The 22946-nt window shown below is 38.0% G+C and overlaps 2 protein-coding genes across 4 annotated transcripts in view; both read left to right on the top strand.

The window, feature by feature from the left end:
• Positions 1 to 1386: 1386 nt before the first annotated feature.
• Positions 1387 to 13223, top strand: LOC108668363. 3 transcript variants are annotated; one of them, XM_047882336.1, is made up of 4 exons: positions 1387 to 1502; positions 2220 to 5684; positions 7333 to 9700; positions 9815 to 13223. In XM_047882336.1, exons 1-4 carry the CDS (start codon positions 1395 to 1397, stop codon positions 12337 to 12339), a joined length of 8466 nt encoding a protein of 2821 aa, XP_047738292.1. In that variant the 5' UTR covers positions 1387 to 1394; the 3' UTR covers positions 12340 to 13223. The 3 variants fall into 3 exon arrangements, with proteins under 3 accessions (XP_047738292.1, XP_047738291.1, XP_018011051.2); XM_047882335.1 differs by having other exon boundaries at positions 7333 to 9640; positions 9686 to 13223; XM_018155562.2 differs by having other exon boundaries at positions 7333 to 13223.
• A 5105-nt stretch (positions 13224 to 18328) lies between these two features.
• Positions 18329 to 22946, top strand: part of LOC125178493 — a 5776-nt gene continuing 1158 nt past the window's right edge. Inside the window, exons 1-6 of the mRNA XM_047882337.1 lie at positions 18329 to 18526; positions 19208 to 19377; positions 20265 to 20437; positions 20780 to 21466; positions 22046 to 22204; positions 22676 to 22789. Coding sequence (XP_047738293.1) covers positions 18329 to 18526; positions 19208 to 19377; positions 20265 to 20437; positions 20780 to 21466; positions 22046 to 22204; positions 22676 to 22789 — 1501 coding nt within the window. The remainder of the gene's footprint in view (positions 18527 to 19207; positions 19378 to 20264; positions 20438 to 20779; positions 21467 to 22045; positions 22205 to 22675; positions 22790 to 22946) is intronic.

Below are 22946 nucleotides of genomic sequence, written 5' to 3' on the forward strand. Positions count from 1 at the left end.
TACGGTAATTAATGAATATGGTAATATAATATCAATAAAGGAAAAACAAGTAAAAATCACAAAAAACGTCACTTATTTTACATCTACATCATCTACAATGAAAGAGGAGGACTTCAAAGTACTGTTATAATAGAGGAGTACACTCTGCATGCTTCAAACGTTTTAAAATTAACTTTTATTGCAAGTGTCCCGGATTACCCCGCTTTGAGGGGTAAATTGGGACGGTTTTATTTTGCGTCTGGCACCTTACGAATAGCATATGGAATTTTTTGAAGATGCCATTGGATAGCCCTTGCAAAGAGCTATAAAATGAGCCTAAACTTGTTTCTGAAATGTTTCGTGGTAAGAAGTTATTAACAAAAATTGCTCAAATCCGTCCCTTTTTACCCCGTTTGACAGTATATAATAATGAGCATACATGTATGTAAATACATACATATACAGAGGGGGGCAGTAGCGCGCTGTAGTGGCAGCTACATTTTCAGTATGGTTAGCGGCTTCATTTAAGCAATTGTAGCTGTAGCGGTAGCGCCCACTACATGTTTAAGTAGCGATACGGGGTCTTGCTGCTACAGCGCTACAGCTACATTTGTAGATAAAGCCTTTAGATTTTACTTAATAGTATTTGATATTATTTAAAAACCAGCATGATACATACATAATATAAATTACAGAATAAAACTGTATGAAAGATTTCGTTGTAATGTTGTCAACCTCAGCCTGTTACTAGCGTCGTCATGTTAGTTGTTGCCAAAGGTGGGCAGTAGCGGGCAAACATGTAACGGCCACTACCGTACATTTTCAGTAGCAGTAGCGACACTACATTTAGGCAATTGTAGCGGTAGCGCCTGCTACATTTCAAAGTAGCGCTGCCCAGCTCTACATATACCTACACTTTATACTGATTGTCCATGCAATATATATGCAGTTTATACTGATCATCTATGCAAACTACCAAATGAGTGCAAATGCTGTCCAATGTAAAAAGTCTGAATTTTCTCTATATCTGTAACCATCATAATCATGAGAATTTGATGGCATATTACAATTTAATGGCATTCAAAACTTAAATTTGGAGTATGGGACTGAAAATTTCGGTTTCAAGAACCCATCAATTCATAGCTGTCAGTCCAAAAACCTGTTTAGGTTTCCCAAAAATACCACCAACAGGAGAATTCCAAACCGCAATCATGATGCTCAGTCCTTGCTTTTCTTGTGTTCATAGATACTGTCATTAGCTTTCAAAGTGAGATCTTATGTATAATCAATTATTTGTTTTTCAGATGTATTCTCTCAACCAATTAAACAAGAAGTAAATTACCTTCAAATCTTGTAACAAAAACAGGAAGCATATTTTTAGCTCAGTAACCTCATAACAAACTTGAGAGGCAGCCATGGATTATGACTTGATGCATGTGGATGAAGATGAAAGTTCCATGCATGCAGATGAAGATGGCTTCTCTGATTGGAACTGCAACTCCTCATCAGAAGATGAGAATGAGGTGAGAATAATTAATTGTACTAGTGCAATTTAAATTTCGATTGAATTTAAATTAAATATAATGGGAGAGAAACAGAATCTTGCTTTGAACAAAATGTTTGAAAGCCTTTTTCTGCTTTATTGTATGGGATGGCAAATGCCAAACTTTTCTTTTAAGTTCAGGTTTTTCTGGGCTTGTATATTTCTAATTTCATAATAGCTTCAATATAACTATATATTATATTCAATATAACAATAATACATGTAATATATATCTTGTCTATCACCTTGGCTCACATATATCTACAATCACAATAGAAATGCTTTGAAAGTCAAGTTAAATGACAGGAGTACAAATTAATATAATGAACCTAGTGCAAAAGCAAGCAATATCATTCCATTAAATTCTTGCCCTGCATAAAAATTTCCCACAAAATATACATTTTTATCTGTATGTAATTCTATTCATTTAGTCCACTAATAAGATTTGGATTTCTATTTCCTGCAATTTCTGTGAATTGATTTTATATTAATAATGATTTTACAGCTCATCACAGTAGGACCCAGTTAAAAATATTTTCTGTAAATGTAATAAATATTGAGTAGGTTCTAGTGTTAAGCTCCTGAAATATTGTGTGCCCCTGAAATTGGTTATTTCTTTACATATACTACTGAGCTTTAGAATGTGGCTACATATCAATATTTGTTTAGTGAGCCTATTAATTTTTTTAATTCACAGATTGTGGCCATGTCTGTTGTGCCATCATCTAATTTGGAGTCATTCACGGAAAGTGACAATGAAACTGAAGAGAAACGCGAGTCTGATTTTCTTAATTCAATGAATCAAGAAACGCTGAACACTGGCCAGGAAATGTTGAGCTGTGACAAGAAGTTAGCACATACTAAACTAGATATAGATGCATCAACTAGTGTGCCCCAAGGTATTGAATCAATCAAAGAAACCATGAGTAATGAAAATAAAGATGCAGGTACATTTGACAAGGAATCGATGCCTAATAACACCACCTTAACTGATACCAATGGTAATCCTGCTAATAAGTGCCAGTTGGCCAAGCTTGACAAACATACATTTACTGAACCCAACCAGCCTCTTAGCCTAACATCCCCTGACTCATGGGCTTCAAGACAGGATAAGGCACCTACTTTACAGCCTGCTGATCTACAGCACAGCAATCCTGTCCTTCTACAGCCCACTAATGATCCAAGTCTAAAACCAACTGGTAGTCCATGTTTGAAGCCCCACAATGATGCACACTTACAATCCACCAATCATCCGCATTTGCAACCAACCAATCATTCATATTCTCAACCCACTGATCATCCATGTTTGAAACCTTCTGATCATCCATGTGCAAAACCTCAAAGTGAAGATAAAAAGCTAGGGGAATTTTGTGATATGAAACCTTCTGAATCTGATCATGTGACACCTCCAGAACATACCAATAATACCATTAAGCAGAAAGTTACTTATGAATATCAAATTCCAATGAATGATACTGGAAAAGATAAAAATAACCTTAACATCTCCTTTGAATCCAATAATTCTATGACTGCAATAGATAAAGCAGCAGACTATAAATGTAAGGAGAGAATGAGCAGTGCTGATGGTTGCCAGTCTAGTTCCTTAGAGCTGTGCTTGAGTGACTCTGAAGTGGAGGATGCAAATGAGGAAGAATGTCCTATTGGGAATGACAAGTTGAAAATGTCTGATGCATGTATAGAAAGCCAAGATAATTCTAAAAAAGTGGAGGGTACAAACAATGATAGTAATTCAAATTTGTCAAATGAAAGTAAAGTAACTGCTCAAAATAATATGTTACAGAAATCAGATTGCCAAAAAATCATTTTAGAAAAAGATGTGAATGGAATTGAATTAACAAGAGAAGGCAGTATTGCTCCTGAAAACCATGAAAAGGTGGGAACTATCTATTCAAACATGAACAATAATTCGAAAAAACAGGAGAATATGACAAATACCTGTGGAAGTGAAGCAGGAAGTTGTACCATTGACCAAAGGCTACCTACTAACTCCAGTGTGGGTGTTAATAGAGCTCTGGTGCCCACCCTTGATCAACCATGTCATAAGAAATGTCGTGTTGCCTTGGGGGCAGTTGATGATATGAATGTTGAGCAGGAAGTTATGGCTGAAAGTGAGTTTGTTGTTAGAGGAATTGTTGAAAACCATGTCCAAAATACAAATAGGTCAATTGAAAACGTTGTTGTTGATGAAAGAAGTGTTTTAGTAGCAGAAAACAATTATGTTGAAAATGTGGATTCGGTTGACCCTCTTTTTGATCCTCTTGATTTACCTTCTTCTCCAGCAGAAGCATTGGATGTTGGTGGTGATGAAATGTTTTCTGATACAGAAACTAATGAGAAATCTTCACCTGCAAAAGAGACTGTAGACAACTTGGTTCTGTATTCTAATCTTACCCATAAAAGTTCTTCCTCTATGGGAGAAAGTTCTGCTGTTACTTCAGCACCATCCACAAGCTATTATGATGACTGTAATAGAAGCAAAATTATATCCTCTGAGAGCCTATCTGAATTAAACCAAACTGTCACAAACGTCAAGCCATCCATTCCTGTAGATATGTTCAAGAAAGACCATTCCTTGAGTTTGGATCTTGACCAACATAATCCACTTAAAGACTGTCTTCAAATTAATGAGGCTTTTCCAAATTTGAAATCTGTTAGTCAAACTTCTAACCCCTCATTGTCTGGTCCAGGTAATACTTTTGAGAAGAGTAGTACACGTGATGATGGCCTGCAATCTCTTCCAACATCTTTCACCAATATCCTGCAGAACAATTTCCTAAACACGCAAAATAATAGAGGAATAACTGCTGAAAATGAAACACGTTCTAAAGATGAATCTTTTGAAAACAATTTTATTGCTGTTGAGCATGAGACTTCAAGCCCTCTAAAAAGTATGCCTTTTATAAATGCATCAAACCCAAAGACTTTGATTTCTGAGAGCCCAAATGAAAACCCTTCTGTTGAGACCATCAAAAATTCCCCTGAAATAGTATCTGATGCCGGCAACAAAGTCTTAAATGTTGAGGCATTGCCAAGCTCAGATGCTAACTCAATAACATTGAAGATGCAGCAAGAACAAACCATGCGGCAGATGCGAGAAGGACTTGGACTTGTACCCAAGATAAAAACCAATATAAAAGTTAAACCACCAATGAAAACAAATAAACCAGAACAAACCATGAGGCAGATGCAAGAAGGACTTGGACTTGTACCCAAGATAAAAACCAATATAAAAGTTAAACCACCAATGAAAACAAATAAACCAGAACAAACCATGAGGCAGATGCAAGAAGGACTTGTACATGTTCCTCAGATAAAAACCAATAAAAAAGCACAACCACCCATGAAAACAAAGAAACCATCATCTGCTCACCAGAAAAAGTTAACTCCAATATGGCAGATTTTTCTTGAACAAGCATCCAAGTCCGGTTGTGTCTGTGAGGCAAAGATGAATGAGTTCCTGAGCAAGTTCACCATGTGCATTGAATTTTTTAAAGAGAATTACTTCTCCTTGGACATGAATTCTCTGATGTACATTGTACATGAGCTTCTAGTCGCGCTTGACCTCAAGGGCACTCTGAACAGCCGTGTTTCGTGGTCACAACTTGTACAGTTACTTTTTCTTGAGGATGAACATTTGAAATCACTTGTCGACATTTCACCATCAAACAACAAACTCGGCTGCAACATTTTTGCCCTCAAGAATGAGGATCACCTAGTGAGAGTAATACAGGATTTTCTTGCTTGTCACTCAAAGGAGAATATATACTTTGCCGACTGTCTTCGAATACCCATTAATGTTAAGTCAGTTGCCAGTCCCAACAAATCTGAAGAAATTAAATCTGATGATGACAGTTCAAAATTAACCACCAAAGCTAATTCACAGCGAGATGGATGTAATTCCCTTCCCATGGATGTTGATCACCCCATTAAAGCAATGGAAAGTAATACACCAACCCCAACCTCATCATCCAATATCATCATAAGAGTTGACCCAAAAGGACGCGATGCTTCAACAAATTCTACAGCTCCAAAAGACCAGAAACAAAACTTGCTTCAGGCCACAATTTCAGTTTCCAGCATCTGCTGCATCCAGGCCTGTGGAGCTACAATCCCTTATGGCCTGTACTTCCCATCTGCTGAGGTTAGTGTTTTGTAGTTTATTGTGTGATTTTCATTTGCTGGTTTGATCCCAAAGTATTATTAATTGTGAAAGTTGTATATATCATATGTATATATATTTATATTACCCCTAACACTATGATACTGGGTAAGATTAATATACCAAACAGTAAAAGTTGATTTTAGCAGTGGAGCTGTCAATATTTCAGTTCAGTGCATTAGTTCAAGATATTCAGGGAGATTGAGTGTAAGTTCTTCCAAGTTGTGCATTTATATATATTTTATCCTTTTACTCTTATTCTGCTGATATGTTAATTTTATATCCTTTTTATAATGTGTTCTATTGTACTATCATCTAATCCACCATAATGTTCTACATGCAGGTACCTCTCACTTAATTTAGGGTTTTCCTATGATTACACATGAGTTTGTTACTAAAGCAATATATTCAATAATATAATTGCTTGAATATATATTCAAGCAATATATATGAATGATATAACATAATGAAAAATAATTATATTATCAAACTTGTATATATCCATGTAAAATGTACACTGAATTTATTTTTGGCTGTGACATTCTTACTCCTTGAAAATGTGCATAATGGTTCAACCTTAATGGAATATTACAATACACAATCATAATTTGATATTTTCTGCTGAGCAAGATCATTCATTCTGAATAATAAATATTTACCCCTTCATGCTTAACTTAAATCTTTGCTATATATATATAGTATCTTAGCTGGTATCTTCATAACATACTAGCTCATCTTCATGACATACTAGCTCATCTTCATGACATACTAGCTCATCTTCATGACATACTAGCTCATCTTTGTAACATACTAGCTCATCTTTGTAACATACTAGCTCATCTTCATAACATACTAGCTCATCTTTGTAACATACTAGCTCATCTTCATAACATACTAGCTCATCTTTGTAACATACTAGCTCATCTTTGTAACATACTGGATCATCTATGTTACATACTAGCTCATCTCCCTTCTCAAATGAACACCTAAACATCTTCATTTACATTCTATGTTCACTGAAAATTTATCCTTCAACATTTGATGATAATAACCCACAGATTATTTAAAAACAGTGTTTTTACTATGTAGTTTCATGAAAGCAACTTTAATTTTTTACTTTCTCATACCCACACTTGTCACCTAGCAGAATTATAGCCACAATTCTAAATGAAATTTGTTGCTCAACATTTATTGTTCTTGGGCAGATTAAGATGTAAGCAAATTAATGACGTAAATACCAGTAAAAAATTTTAAATAAAAAATTTGTTGATTTAAATATTTTCACATAATGGCATATCCAAGAAGCTTTTAATTTTAAATCATTTTTTACATCACCTTGACTTCTTTTATGCATTGTATAATTGTGAAAAATATTCAAAATTCTCAAGCCAATTTTTACATAAAAGTATTCTATAAAAAATAGTTTAATTCACAAGCAGATATTTAAACAAAAGTATTATAGTGAAAATATTTAGATTCTCATGACAATTTTCACATATCAGTGTATCACATGCAAAAATGTTGTATCATATTACTGTATCAATTTTATAAGTACCTACTCAATAATCTAGAAATTTATTGCACATCGTTTTAAATGTTTCTAACCCATTCATGAAAATTTCGTTCACAGACCAGAAGCAATGAGATAACACGGGAGCTATTCATGCGGTGGTTGCAAACTTACATTACCAACTCTAAGACCAGCAAGACGAACAAGACTCTCCTCATTGTGGACGGCGGCTGGAACTTCTTCCATTCCTATGCAACCATGGAGATCTGCCATCAAAACGGCATTGTTTTGATATCCTTGCCTCGCCAGAGTCGTGAGTTACTAAATCCAATCAAGATCCATATAGCCCCTAAAATAAGGGAACGATTCACGGAGCTTTTGTCGCAGCCAAAGAACTCGGGTCGGCGAAATATAGAGTTCCTGTCTAAAGCTTACTCCTTCGTACACAAGGTAACTGCAACCCCTGAGGTAATAGTGAGTAGCCTCTCCATATCAGGATTATGTCCTTTGAACCCTGCGATAGTGAAGAAAAATATGAGGGTAATGGTTACCTTGTCCCAGCCTAACGACTGCGTCAGGGTGGATCAGGTGATCCGTGAACTGACTGTCATTAGTCAGAAACGGGCTGCATTTCTCCGAAAATATGACACTGAGCCACCAAAAGATGCAATACCCTGTGCCCCCAACTCTATTGGCTTACCTAAACTGGTTGGATCTCAGGGCACTGTCACTTGTGGTAACCTCCGTATCACCAGACATGATTCAGGTAAATTGAATCATCATGGACTTGAATCATTCGGTAATAGAACCATCGTTACTCTACCGAATATCATGCGAGGTTCATCTTGGTCTCTAAGTTCTACTCCATCTTCAGGTTCTGCTGTGATTCCCTCGGTAGCCATAGCTAATACTTCCTCTAATACCTACACTACTTTAGTTTCACCGTCAATAAATACATCAGTAACAAAAGCACAGTCCACTTCAACATTACCTATCATTAATAAAGCTACAGTTCTTTCTGTTTCTTCGTCTGGATCACCCGTAAAATTTGCCGCAACAACTGCCCGTCCATCGCCCTTGCTGCCTAGCGCCCAGCTACAGAAGATCGTGTCTTCTACGCTGCCAGGGCTAGTGCATTTTTCAGGTGACACGTCCCACTGTGTCTCACCGTCCCTTCCATTGTCCAACAGCGTCCCACCGTCCCCAAGCTCCTCCCTTGCCCACACAGGTCAAGACTCATCCCTGCCAAGCACCAGTGACGGTAGGTCTCCGTTCTCATGGAAGCCCTTGTGCCACGTTTCAAAAGTTACTTCCTTGTCATCGCGGCCCGCTTCATCGACGGTGGTTGTAGTCAAGCCCTTCTTGATGTCCAACGCTAACACCTCTACTTCTTCTGGTCACTCTTCCCTAACTTCTACATCCAATGCTATAACCACTTCATGCGGAAAAGCTGCTACGATTCCTAACAGAATCTTGAGCACAACTTATGTTAACAATAAAAATGTTGCCTTCCCAATCGTTGGGCAAGGTCGGCTAGTTCCAAGTTTTAATTTGCCAACAATAATTACGACTACAACGAATAAAACTTGTTCAGATATTCCATCATCGGAACCCGGAAAAGTACAATGCGATGCAGTTCCAGCTGCATTCGGAAACTTGACTTCAGGACCGCAAAGTTCTCACACTGATTCAATAACCCCATCCCCTTGCGATACTTATAAATTGACCAAACCAATTGTAAAGTTTCAGGTTGTTTCTCAAAACAGGGAAAATTCTAGTATAAAGGTTGGTCCTAAGGTTGGCACTGTCAAACCTGGTACTAGAATTGTTTGCATTTCATCTGGATTGGCCAAGACTGGTTTAGGTGGGAACTCAGCCTCTGGAACTTTAGAACCTGGTATATTGGTTCCCAATGCATCCATAAACCACACACCTAAACCACTTCCTAAATTCACTTTACTAGCTACAGGATTACAGCCTTCTAGTGCAGGCCCGTCATCTTCCAAAGTTCGTTTGGTTCAATTTGGAAGTTCGTTATTCCGCAATATCCAAAATAATATTTCTGTTTCCTCTAGTGGTAATCCTGGAATTGGTAAGACTATTGCCTCGGCCCAGTTTCCTGGAGGCATTGATAGCTTAACTATTCAACCCGAGACAGATAAGGCAAAAATGTCAACGATGTCAACTATTCCCCAAGATGAGTCGTCTGCCAATCCAAACAAACGATTAAAGATTTGCCAGACGTGGTCCCTGCTTCCTTCTTGCAACGAACAGGCGTCTACCACATCGGGTTTTGCTACATCATCTGTCATGTCCACTCCTCTATATTCTACCGAGACAACCTTCGCACCTTCTACCGAAACAGTCTCTGCACCTTCTACCGAAACAGTCTCTGCACCCTCTCTTGGAACAGCCTCTGTATTTTCGTCCGGAACACCTTCTGCAGCTTCCAATACCCCCTTTATCCCTTCTCCCGGAACAGCCTCTGCACCTTCCAATACCCCCTTTATCCCTTCTCCCGGAACAGCCTCTGCACCTTCCAATACCCCCTTTATCCCTTCTTCCGGAACAACCTCTGTACCTTCTCCCAAAACAACCTCTACACCTTCCACCAAGGCCCCCTCTCCACCAACATTGGGTGTACCAGCCACCTCTCCGTCAGCGTCTAGGACCAGCGGCGTCTCATTTCCTGCTGACGCCAAGGAGGCAGAAAATGCTAATGCTTTAGTTTTCTGTTCTGAGCCTCTAAAAGAAATATCGACCATAGAGAGTAAAGAAAAAAGATCGAAAAAAAGGAAAATTCGATGGGTTGCCCAAGTGACCTATAACAAAAAACGAAAGATAAAAAGATCTTATGAATTGCCGATGGGACCTTTCAAGCGGTCCAGTTACCTGAGCTCCCAAACCAAGAAAAAATCTTGCGGTACAAGGAATATTGACTTTGTTGGGTTCCATCGAGGCTCTGACGTAAATGATGACAGCGAGCGAGCATCTTTGAACTTTTCTTCTGACGAAAATGATGACGTTTCAAAATCAAGTTCTTCTAAGAAGTTAAATTCAAAACGCAAGCGCAATGTCCTACGCGGGGACACGACATGTCCGGTGTGTGGAGACAACACTGAAGAGGCATGGATTCAGTGCATGCGCTGCCTAAGATGGATCCACGAACTCTGCGCTGACATCAAGGATATCTACTACTACTTTTGCGACTTCTGTGAACAGAACGCGGACCAAATCAAACAGAAAATAAGTTCGGGGGTCAAGAGCAATACAAGCCAGGTTTTCAGTCCATCGAAAGCAGGGCATGGAGGAAATAATTCTGATATGGCTGTTGAGAAAGCCAAGTACCCATCAGCCTCCGAAGGAGTTCTACATTTTAAGGGCAGGGAGGCGGTGATGGAACAACAGGGTTCGGAAACTGAAGAACTTAGCCTGCAAAGTGGGCTAACGGCAACAGCCCTGAATTTGAAGAAATTGAAAAATAAATCGAGTTATAGCAAACATATTGTTAACCAACAGAACGGAAGTGCTAAACAACAAAAAATCTCGCTGACTTCCCTAAAGGATGACAATTGTTCTCTTTCAAAAACAATCGAGAAACGTCCGCTATGGCTGAAAAACACAAATTTTGTCAACAATTTAGAGAGTGAAATATCTTACAACGATTTTACGCTTCCGAAGAGCTTTTTAGAACCCAAACAGACCGCCGGCATATCGCGTTCTTACACATCGCCATCTGGTGAAAATGTTTCGGCCTCTCTAGGAGATTCATCGGTTTCTGAAAATGTTTCGGCATCTGAAAATAATGTTTCGGCGTCTCTAGGAGCTGCATTGTCATCAGGAAAAAATGTTTCAGCCTTTCTAGAAGATGCATCGGCATCAGAAAAAAATATTTCGGCATATCTAGAAGGCAGTTCCCAGACAAATATCAATCCAGGATTCGACTGCCCTTCCAATTATGAAGAGGAATACGAAAGTGATACAAGTACAGATGCCGGATTTGGGTTCATTGTCTCGGCCCAGTCCATCGAACCTTCTGAATATGACATGCTAGACGATGAATCTAGTGATGCTTTGCCAGGCATGCCAATCCATAAAACTTCTGAATCCACCCCTGCGAAGTCGCCCTCATTGCCGTCTGTTGAAGTCGAGTCTTCTCGTTCTGATTTCGATGACGTACGTTTACCTGAAGAGCTTCCAGGAGATATTTTGGCCCCTGCAGATCCTGAAGCAGCTGGTAGTTCCACATGTCCCAGATGTCCTACTCCTGTAGGAGGTGATAGCTCCACAACTAGGTGCCCTAATCCTAAAATAGGTATCATATTACCAGGTTCAACTCAAAATACTGCGTTAAATCCCGATACCGAAATGCCGTCTAACCCGAGTTCTGCGAACACTGATACTCCTCCCGAAGTGCAGGCGAATAATAACAGTGATGTAGGGAATAAGAAAAGCACCATGCATTTACCCGTCTCGGATGGACAGTTCCACACATGCACGAATAACAGTTATGCTGGTACCATCCAAACCATGGCCTTTCGGTCCATCTCGGGGAGCGCACCGAGTTCACGTCTACCATCACCCACGTCCGAAGAAGTAAACGCAATAATTTCCGACAACCATCCTCCTGTTAGTGAACAAAACCAAGCAAGAAGCAAGAGTACTAGTCCGGAAGCTTTTCATATGCCGTACGTAAATTTCGAGAACTTTACAAGTGGTCCTGACAACACCAGTGAGCTGGACACCAGCAGCGACGACGTGGTGGTTATTAGTGAACATAAGACGGCCAACGTCTCCGACGATGACGATGTTGTTGTCATAAGCCAGAAGGGCGGGAACTCCGCTAACATCCGAGACAAAGATGGCGGCTTGAATAGTTTAGACAAAACCGCCGCCATGAATAAGGATGACACCGATGATGTTGTGATAGTCAAAAGCATTCCATCAACGGCGGGTTCTAATGCTAGAAAATCATCGGGTCCATCATCCTCGAGAGCTCCTTCATCTCCCCCAACCATCATCAAAGTTACCACGAACCCGGAGCTGTCACGAAAGTCGCCAAAGCCCCAAGAGTTAAATTGCATTTCATTCAAAGTTACAACGGGACCAAGGCGCTACCTTAAATAATGAGCACTCCTACCTGTGCTACCACTCCTACCGGTACTCCCATTCACTCCTACCAGTGCTACCACTCCTACCGGTACTCCCATTCACTCCTACCTGTGCTACCACTCCTACCGGTACTCCCATTCACTCCTACCAGTGCTACCACTCCTACCGATTCTGTTGAATTGAAATTAAAAAATTAAATTTGTTTAAACTATTTCGAATAACAAAATTGTAGAATATCTACTAGATCTTATGGTTGAACCTATACTAGTACTGCAACGCTAGAAAGTAGTGTGTAGCGTACTAGTTTAAATAGTGATATTGTTGCTTGAATGTGTTATCATTATATAATGATTCATCTCTTTAGGGGTGATTATACCTCTAATTCATCCCCTAGTGTTGAATTACCCCTTAATGGTAAAAATTTTATTCAACTTAGCGGATTATTGGGAATATGGAAAATGAATGTTAAATGAATATAATGTATTGTGTACAATATAAACTGTAATACAACATTTCCAGTGTTACATGTTCAATGGACTAACAATGTGAACAAGTTAGAGAATTAATGTTATCATGGAAAGTTTGTTATATGATTATTTGTTCTATTATTATTAATGGTTTTTCAGTATATATCATGCGTCCGACATGTCAGTATCATGCGTCCGACATGTCAGTATCATGCGTCCGACATGTCAGTATCATGCGTCCGACATGTCAGTATCATGCGGCCGACATGTCAGTATCATGCGGCCGACATGTCAGTATCATGCGGCCGACATGTCAGTATCATGCGTCCGACATGTCCGTATCATGTCATTTATCGATGTTCTTCTATGCTGTTTTGTTTGACTGATGTAACTTGATGCCGTGTTAACAGGAACATTAAATTTTCAATTGCTGTTGATGTTTATTTTTCCTTTATAGTTTCGAGGAAAAATACGAATTATATATAGCCTCATCTCGTTTCTATAACCTTTTCAAAATTAATCCCTTCGTCGGATACTATCTAAAAATAATACTATCTAAAATATACTAATACTAAACTACTAAATACTATCAGGATACTAAAATACTATCAGAAAATATTATTTCACAACTAGCGGCAGGTTTCGAACTTCTAACTCACTGCTTCAGTTTTGAAGATCTTAACCACTCGGTCACCCCGAGCTTTACTTTTCAAGTATGGCGCTCAGATCGCGTTACTAACATTGATGCATGCAAAACTCGTATCCTTGTGAAAAATAAGACGGAAAAATTGCTATTGTAAAGATCGTTGAATTATCAGAGGTTCATATTCAAATAAGGTTAGGAGAGGATGGACCTCTGCAGTTTATTTATTGTTGTAAAGTACAGAGCGGGTGGTTAACTCGTGGTTTGAGCAATTTTAAGTGACAAAGATAGCATCGATTGATTGCAGTAATCAGGATTGTTTTTTATAAAATATAGCAGAAAGCTACGCTACGCGATGACAGGTGGGGAGGAACTGCCGTAGATTTGAACCCTTAATTTTACATTATTTCACGCCATCTTTACTTCCAAATCGAGCGCGGGAGAGGGGCGAAGTGTTAAGATATCCTTGATTGGAGCATCGAGTTTGGGGGTTTATCCTTAGCTATCCGTGTGAAATACTGTCTGATATGAACGGGATGTGCGGGTAGAGAGCACTGGGTTGCGGTTTCGACCTTCAGCAATGCTTTAAACGTTCATATCTTATCGTACGAATAAGTGGTTGGGATCTTTAAGGTGGACATGGATTGGCCGTCCAAAGCAGTTAGATGTGGTTCCAAGACCAACTTGAATATTCCGAATTTAATAGTGATCGGTAACAGGCCAAGAAGACATCATGAGCCGAAACGTAACAAAGACATCATTGTCTTATGAAGCCGTCATGTCCCACGCCACCGGTTATAGTTCGTTGCTGAGTTGAAATAAAATAACATGTTTTGTAGTTCACCAGCTGCATTGAAAGTAGGTATGCTACATCATAAATTATAAATGCCCTCATTGGTACTCACCTCTGTGTGCAAAGTAGAAAAATTATGAAGATATAGTCCGATTGGTTAATTTTCTATTGCTATTCTCTGCATCAGTTTGCTCACGAACGGTCAAATTTGAAATCAGTAAAGGACTTCAAACAACCTACAACGCGAAGCTTCTAAATAGAAAAAGAGATTCACGGATTTCTGAATTAGCCATTCTTAAGCTATATTTCTACATCTAAAAACTATTTCAGATTTAGTTAAAATATATATTGATGTGCAAATGAATGGAATATGGCACTTTTATTGTTCATATCCGTTACACCATTAATTATCGCAAGTTTCCGGACGGAAGTCTTCATCCGATTTTCTTCACATATCCCGGAAAGAAACAATTTTCTTCTAGCCGAATTTGTTTTTGTTTTTTATTATGTTACTTGCCTTCTACAACTACATCTGGACAACAGGAGTACCTCACCAGTGGCATGCAGCACACATACTCCCTTTTCTAAAACCCAACAAACCACCCACAAATCCATCATCATACCGGCCCATAGCACTCACAAATAGCTTATGCAAACTCTTTGAGAAAATGGTAACTCTCAGCTCCTTAAAAGCATTACAACATGCACACCCAAAATCTCACTACTTGGTCCTCAAAATCACACACCTCCTAGCTGTCACACCAAACAAATTCATACTAGCATGGGTTCCATCACACATGGGCATAGAAGGAAATGAGCTTGCAGACAAGATTGCCCAAGAGGCCCTATCACTACCACATCAATTGCCCATAACACTCTCAGACCAAGAACTGAAACAGATAATCTCAACACACTATCACTCACAATGGCAACATCAGTGGCAAAACTCCACCGCTAAACTGCTTCCTTACAAAAACACACTTGGCCTATCTCCCTATCTGGACCTCAAACGATCACATCAAGTACCACTGTCACGTCTGCGCCTGGGAGCAACTCGGCTCACCCATGCTCACCTTTTTACGGGACAACAGCCTGCTCACTGCCCCTCCTGTGACCAAAGATGGACTACTGCTCATCTACTACTGGAATGCCCTGTGCTGCAGCAGCCAAGACAGCCCCTGGACCAATACTGCAAAGAGATGAACTGGCCTTTCACACTGACAACCCTACTAAGAGATGATTTTCCAGCTGAGAAACTAGTTACCTTTCTGTCAAAGACGGACTTCATCGACAAGCTCTAAAGAACAATACCACAAGCTCTGACCAAAGCACCAGATGCCCAAGAAGGCTGGTGCTAAAAATTCAACGAGATTATTATGTTATTGTCGTTGATTAACAACGATGTCAGTTGAATAATTATTACCCGTGTTTGCCTGTCATATTACCTAATTAGAACTCCCATGCAAATTGAACGTTATATTTTTCTAATTACACTCTAAGCACTAAACAGTGATGTTAACTTAATCAAATGAAATGTTCCTAGTCTTTTCATTTTTATTCATAAGATCTAATTGTATGGTCATTCAAGATTGGTGATTTTTTTACTTTTTTTGTATTGCTGAAATATTTACTGTTGTCAGCCGTCTGCTGTGCAGGAGGGAGTAAACAAATACAAAGGCCAGTAAAGGCAAGCCAGCGATTGAGGAGATCAGAGGCAGGCTTTGTCCCGAGGGACCGAGGGAATGCAGGAAGGAGGTAGGAGGGTAGGTACTGTCAGTGTCAGACTGTCAGTCTGTCAATGTCATTATAGTCAAATCAGTCAATCATCACTCAAAGTCTCAATGTCACTATGCCAGATTAGGTACCAGTGCCCCCTAAGTTGTAAGTTGCTACTTGCTCACAAGCTACTTCCTACTGCACTTCACTTGCTGGTGCTTCCGCTGGGTGCAGACTTGATCACTTGCTTTATTAAATTAGGTATTTAATAGCTAACCCCTTTGCTGCTTGATTGCTTTGTGTTTGTCAGTAACAACCACATATGATATAATATTGGTCAGAATAATAATTTGTAGGGTTTGGATGTAACATAAGGTCCAAGGAGAATTTTTTTGTTGAATTAGAATTTTTGATCATGATTAAAGTTTGTGGCTCAGTTTTGTTAAAAATTATCATTTAATAATAATAATAATAATAATAATAGCAGTTTCAGCGTTTATTAGGCCATAGGCCTGTTGCCAATTCTTAACATTGCAGAACATTCGTTTATTTAAATCTTTTAGGAATTATTATAGGCAGACAATTAGATAAATACAGAATTAAAAATTTTTATTAATTTCCAAAAAATTTTGTCTATCTAAAGTACCTACCTAACAAAATTTCAATACATATAAAAAAAAATTTTGAATGTCCTGGCCTGATTGTGCACTTATCCTAACAATTAGATAGAAGATTAGCTAATACCCTTTGTGTTCATTAAGTATTAACCTAGGAATGTAATGTTAACCTATGCTTATAATCTATAAATAAAATAACATGTATATGGTAATAACCATAATAATAGCCATAGTAATAACCTATGTGTTCATCACTATCTGGAGATTATTGGAGATTAATCAGAAAAAATCAATAAGATATTGTATTGGTTGTTGTCAGATTCAGATCCTGTGTCATATTTTATTGCATATTTGCATTTATAAATATTTTATTGCCAAACAAAGACTAAAATGATGAATTTTTCTGTCATGTCAAAATACCGTAAAATGGGGTAACTTAGACCACTTTTTTTTATAAATGATGCCATTTTTTTACTAGCTAAATTAAACTTGAATTGAAACATGTAAAATACAGGGTGCGGCGCGGGAACTTACTTATTTGAATTGCGCGCCACGTGGCGGCCATTAGTCCTAGGAAGGTGGCGCCATGCGCAATATGGTGCGCGGGCTATGAAGTTTTTCGTCCACTCAGTTCAGTTGCGACCATGCAGTGGTCGAGAGAGGAGCGCGCGTTCGCAGTCTCTGTGTACTTTTCTAGTGGCCGGTCTATCGTTGCAACCCAGCGTGCGTTTAGGAGGCAGTTTAATGTCGCGCCCACTGGTCGTGTTCCTGGTCGTACATCAATCGTTCAGTGGGTGAATACTTTTATGAATACAGGCAGTGTGTGGAAACAAAAACCAGGTCCTTCCAAAACCACTAGGANTCTATTGTGTAATGTAGCCTCAGTATTAGGCCTTTAATGCCCATTGACAAAATTTTTCTATGTCAAATAGTTTTTGAGTTGTGGGGGTTTTTGTTAAAAAAACGAAAAGTGGTCTAAGTTACCCCGCCGGTCTAAGTTACCCCATTTTACGGTATGCAATTTAATAGTTCCTGTTCACTCTATTTTGTTCATGTTCATGCATGATTATGGTTTGAACTATAATTTGTTCAGAGTTTCAGACCTTATTGTTCTCTGGAAGATTTTTATCTACTGTAATATTTGTCTTTTTAAAAAAAATTTTGAACCTTTGAAGTTTAAGATAATTTATTATGATAGATGTGGGAAGAAATTGTAATGTAATATTCATTTGAGATTAAAATTTTTTTTTTCATGCATGAAGTATATACATGATGGTTGCAATAGAATTTTTTATCAGTTAATTTTTCATGATTTCAATAAATATTTTTGTTTATACATATTGATGGATGGAAATTCATTCAATGATTTTAGAATTAATGGTAATATTTGGGGAAAATTAGACCAATATGATATATCATATAAAAACATTCTAAAGAGAAGTCTTATTGTGTTGTAACAGAACTGCTGGTGGTTGACTGCCATTCTTCTATCACGGTAATTTAATTAAATTCAATTCATATATTTATCAATATTCTATTCTAACTTTAAAATGTACCGCTCTTTCTATCAACGCATGAAAATTTTTCAGATCATAAACAATTTAAATGCATTTATGTCTTTTTCTCCAAATTTCAGTAATGAAGTAGAATAGTGTATCAGTGTAATTATAGAACTTTTAGTCAATATTACTGACTCTAAAGTCTGAATTTATGCTATGTATGCCATGTAGCATTCACTTTCTTTAAAATATATTTTAATACTTCTAAGATGAGTGAGACAATAAAAGACATAGTTAATAGCAGTGGCAGGGTTGGACTGTGCAAGGACTCGCAGCATCCACGTCAAGGTAGCACGTCTCGTAACCGAGACTACTCGGTGGAGCAACTGCAGCAAGCGGTGACAATGGTTGTAGCATATAAATACTCCCAAAAATCAATATGTCACGCCTACAACATTCCTCAGCAGGTTTGTACATTTATTTTATTAATTTAAAAATATTTTATATCATTTGACTGAAAATTGGGCTGCTTGATTACCAACCAAAAATTACTGAGCTTGATTTAGTTTCTTTCAATTGCCTTAGCCGGCAAATATTTCTGATAGAGGTACAAAATATTAGGGCTGGCAGATTTTGTACCAAGCTCACTGAGAACTTGTCAGCTAAACTAACTAAGAACTGGTCAGCTAAACTAACTAAGAACTGGTCAGCTAAGCTAACTAAGAACTTGACTGCTACCTAAACTAACTAAGAACTTGACTGCTTATCAAAGTTTTAAATCATCAGTTTAATTAAAGGTTAGTTTATCAGGATGTTTACGTTGGTCACTTTTTGTTCCCTATTGACTTATCCCATTATCATTATATAGTATTGTTCTTTTTATTGTAATATTGCCCATGTTGCCTGTGAAGCTTTTTAGCTTATATGGGGCATTCACAGAAAAGCATTTTGTATTTTTTTTCTCCAAATTTTTTACATTCTATTGAAATGAATTTATGTGTGCTCCTTTGTGAATAAAGAATGCTAAGCTAAATAAGAACTTGACTGCTAAGCTAACTAATAACTTGACTTCTAAGCTATCTGAGAACTCAACTGCTATGCTAACTAAGAACTTGAATGATAAGCTAATTAAGAACTTGACTGCCCAGGTGCTGCAGTCGCGCCTCAAGAAGGAGTATTGCTACTCCAACAGAGCTCCGTACAAGCCGTACCCTGCGAGCGCCATGGAGGAGGCCATCCGTCTGGTGCAGGAGGAGGGCGTGTCGCAGGCCGAGTCTGCCAAGCGCTGCGGTGTTCCTAAGGCCACACTTTACTGCAGGTGTCTCTTGTAAATGTGATGCTTTAGGTTATTTTTAACTAACAATTGTAATCATTTCGTGTAAGATGATCAATAATTTGTGATGCAAACCTTTTCCAAAAGTGTTTTAATTTAATTTGTTGAAAGGTTGAAGCCAAATGAACAGACATACTTTATAGTAAATCGACTGTATAACCAAATTATTTTCTAACTGTTATGGAAGTATTGCATCTTTTTTGAAGGAAATGATCAGGTATTTGTCCGTGTTAATGTAATGCTCCAAGTTATTCAGATGTTCTCAAGTTCACCTGATAAACCACCTTTATTGATCAATATCAACATTCCTTATATAATTTTAATGAAACCTGTATCTTTTGAGTTGATCCTGATATCATAATGTTATCTGGATGGTGGAATTTTGATGATGATGTCTTAACAACAGTTCATCACTCATAAGAACTGGGCTCAAGTACAGGATCAAGATGGTAGACTTCAAACTGGTTACCCTGTTTGTTACCATGCTTTCATTAAAGTTTTTTTTATGTTATAGTGCAACCAGCTTTTCTTACCTCAATGAGCCTACCTTTTCCTTCCTACCTTTTCTACTTTTTCTACAACGATCCTTCCCACCTTTTCTACAAGTATAATTACTTGTTTCCCCATTGTACAAAGAAACAAGTAATTATACGCAAGTGCATTTCTGTATGTAAGATCCTATTATCCTAACTGTGGGGTTTGGGGGCTATCTGATTATAGTACCTGTTTAAATGGATAGTATAAAATATTTTGTATAATTGGCCTATGCAAACCACAAGTTTATCAAGAATTCAATAGAAGAGGAAAAATTCATGATGGTATGGCTACTTGAATTTTTTGTTAACATGTTGACCAGATTTTTGCCTCACCAGACTGGGCAAGATGAAGGCTCAGGCCGTGCTTGCGGATTGTGATGAGACAGAGACTCAGATTCACGACTCAGAAACTCCGAGTCATGACTCAGAGACCCAGAGTCACGAAGGTTTGATGGATAGCAAGAAGAGACGACATGACTCAGCGGACGATGTCAGCATCCATTCTAATGGTGAGTTATGTATCATTTGGTACAAACTATCATTTGCGACCTAGCATTCTTATTGTGGCATCCATTCTAGTGGCGAGGGTAAAGTTGATTGCTGGTGAGGTTTCAGTTTTTTTTATGCAGTATTTTTGGCTAGAATTGAGAATTTTTAACATTAAATTTTGGAAGCTGCTATTAATTATATAAGAAGCATTCTATATGAATTACCATTTATATGTATATGAATTTTTCTCATGGAAAATTGAGTCAGGCAACTGTTAATTCTCGACACAAATTTATTAACAATTCCAATTATATCTTTTTTCAGGACGAGATATTTTTTTCAATTTTGGTTTTCATTTCCAGGCACCAAGAAACAAAAGGTTGAATCGCCACCTCAAATTTCATACCAAAATCCAGACATGAGTGAAGACTCGGCATCATGCCCCAACCAGACTTCTTTTGTGGGGTTGAACTCCAAAGGGTCTTCCAAATCATCTCCTGATCTCAACGGGTTTTCAACTTTCAACCAATTCCCCATCAATGGGGAAGACGTGAAGAATAATTACAGTCTTTGGGGGAATGGAGAGGAATCAAGTGGGTTTAGCTTGTGGGGAAACGAGTCATTAATTATGGGGAATGAGTCAATAATTGAACCTGATGGGAGTTTATTAGAAAGAGCGGCTCGACTCGTACAGAAGTTCCGTCTGCCTCCCCGTGGGGTTGCCAAGCAATTCAACATCCCGTGTCCTGTGCTCATGAAGAAACTCGGGCGGGGGTTCATGAGGAATGAGGATGTACAAGTCCCCGTACATGTTAAGCGGGAACTTGACGGGTGCGTTGAAAATGACTTATTTCCCACACCGGTTAAGCACGAATTTGACACGTGCGTTGAAAGCGCCAAATTTCCCATACATGTTAAGGGGGAACTTGACGGGTGTGTTGAGAATGACTTCTCTCCCACACCGGTTAAGCAGGAATTCGATGGGTGCGTTGAAAACAACATATTCAACAACTTCAAAAATGAAAAAGTTGACACATCACACACAGCAGGTGAGGACTTTTCAGGGTTGAGATTTGTTAATGATTTAATATACCTACTATTTATATTTATGGATTAAATATATTTTCATACAAAATATTTCTTATTAAGAAATTATTCAACCATAATACTTATGTAAAATCCTCTTGGTTTTAAATTTCATTTATATAAAATTAGTTTATGATAAAATTAAATCAATACCTAAACATTTAATCATTTTAATATATTGAAATTTTAATGTCTGTACTTGCAAATATATTATTGTATTGAATGATGTGCAACATGTAAGCCTGCATCATGAATGAATGTTTACATTTTACGTCATGAATTGTAAAATGTAAACAGTAAACAAGTACTAAGTACGGTATTGATGATATCATAAGTATTTAGAAACTTTAACAAGTATTTGTTAATTATTCAGAAACAAGCTCCTAGAAACTTCATTTGTGTTTATTGATGACCCAAACATTTAGGCAGAACTGATTATTATTTCATTATTACAACTAATTAGTATTATTAAATTATAATTAGGCATTATTTTCCTTCTCATTTGAAACATACAAAATTACAAACTTTAACATTTGTCTTAGGTCCTACGATATCTTCCCGTATTGCAAGTGTAACAACGACTGAGAAACATGGCAGCAATTCAATAGCGGATGATGGGAAAAACACGACTGTGGATCTTGGGCGTGACAAAACATCTGAAGCTAATGGGAGTATGACAGAGGCTGAAAATTCTTCTGAAGGTAATGGTAATGTAACATTAGATGGTAAAAATTCCTCTGAAGCTGATGGGAAAATGTCAGTGAGAGCTGAAAAAACCTCTGAAGCTAATGGAAATGTTACATTAGATTCTGAAAAAGTCACTGCAGCTAATGGGAATGTTACATTAGATGCTGTAAACTCCTCCAATTCAACATTAATAGATACACATAATTATGATTCTAAAATTGAAATTGTTTCTTCAAGCAATAAGCTAACTAGCCAAGCATCAAATTTGTCGAATAAAACATCACAAACAATTTTGGCCATTTCTGAAATGGGCAACAAGGATTTTGGCGCTGAAAAAGTGTTGGCAGAAGGACTCAAGGAAGAAATAAATTCCAATGGACTTCACGATGTTGAAAAAAAGAATGAGAATTGTGATGGGTTGGAGACAGCTGAAAATGAATTAGAAAATCATGATGGACTTGAATATTCTGATGAAAATACGGAAGGTGTAGATAATGATGAAAAAACTGTTGATAGTGACTCACTAGCTATCGACGAGAAGACTTGCAATGGTGAAGATGGTGAAACTGATGGTGCTGCTGCCGGGGATGCCAGTTATGGTTAGTGAATGTTATATGTATTGATATTTATTTTACACTGGTTCCTCTACCAAACACTTGCTACTCTACCAAACACTTGCTGCTCTACCAAACACTTGCTGCTCTACCAAACACTTGCTGCTCTACCAAACACTTGCTGCTCTACCAAACACTTGCT

This window comes from Hyalella azteca, unplaced genomic scaffold, assembly GCF_000764305.2.
Source record: "Hyalella azteca isolate HAZT.00-mixed unplaced genomic scaffold, Hazt_2.0.2 contig10243, whole genome shotgun sequence".
In the NCBI taxonomy this organism is placed as follows: domain Eukaryota; kingdom Metazoa; phylum Arthropoda; class Malacostraca; order Amphipoda; family Hyalellidae; genus Hyalella; species Hyalella azteca.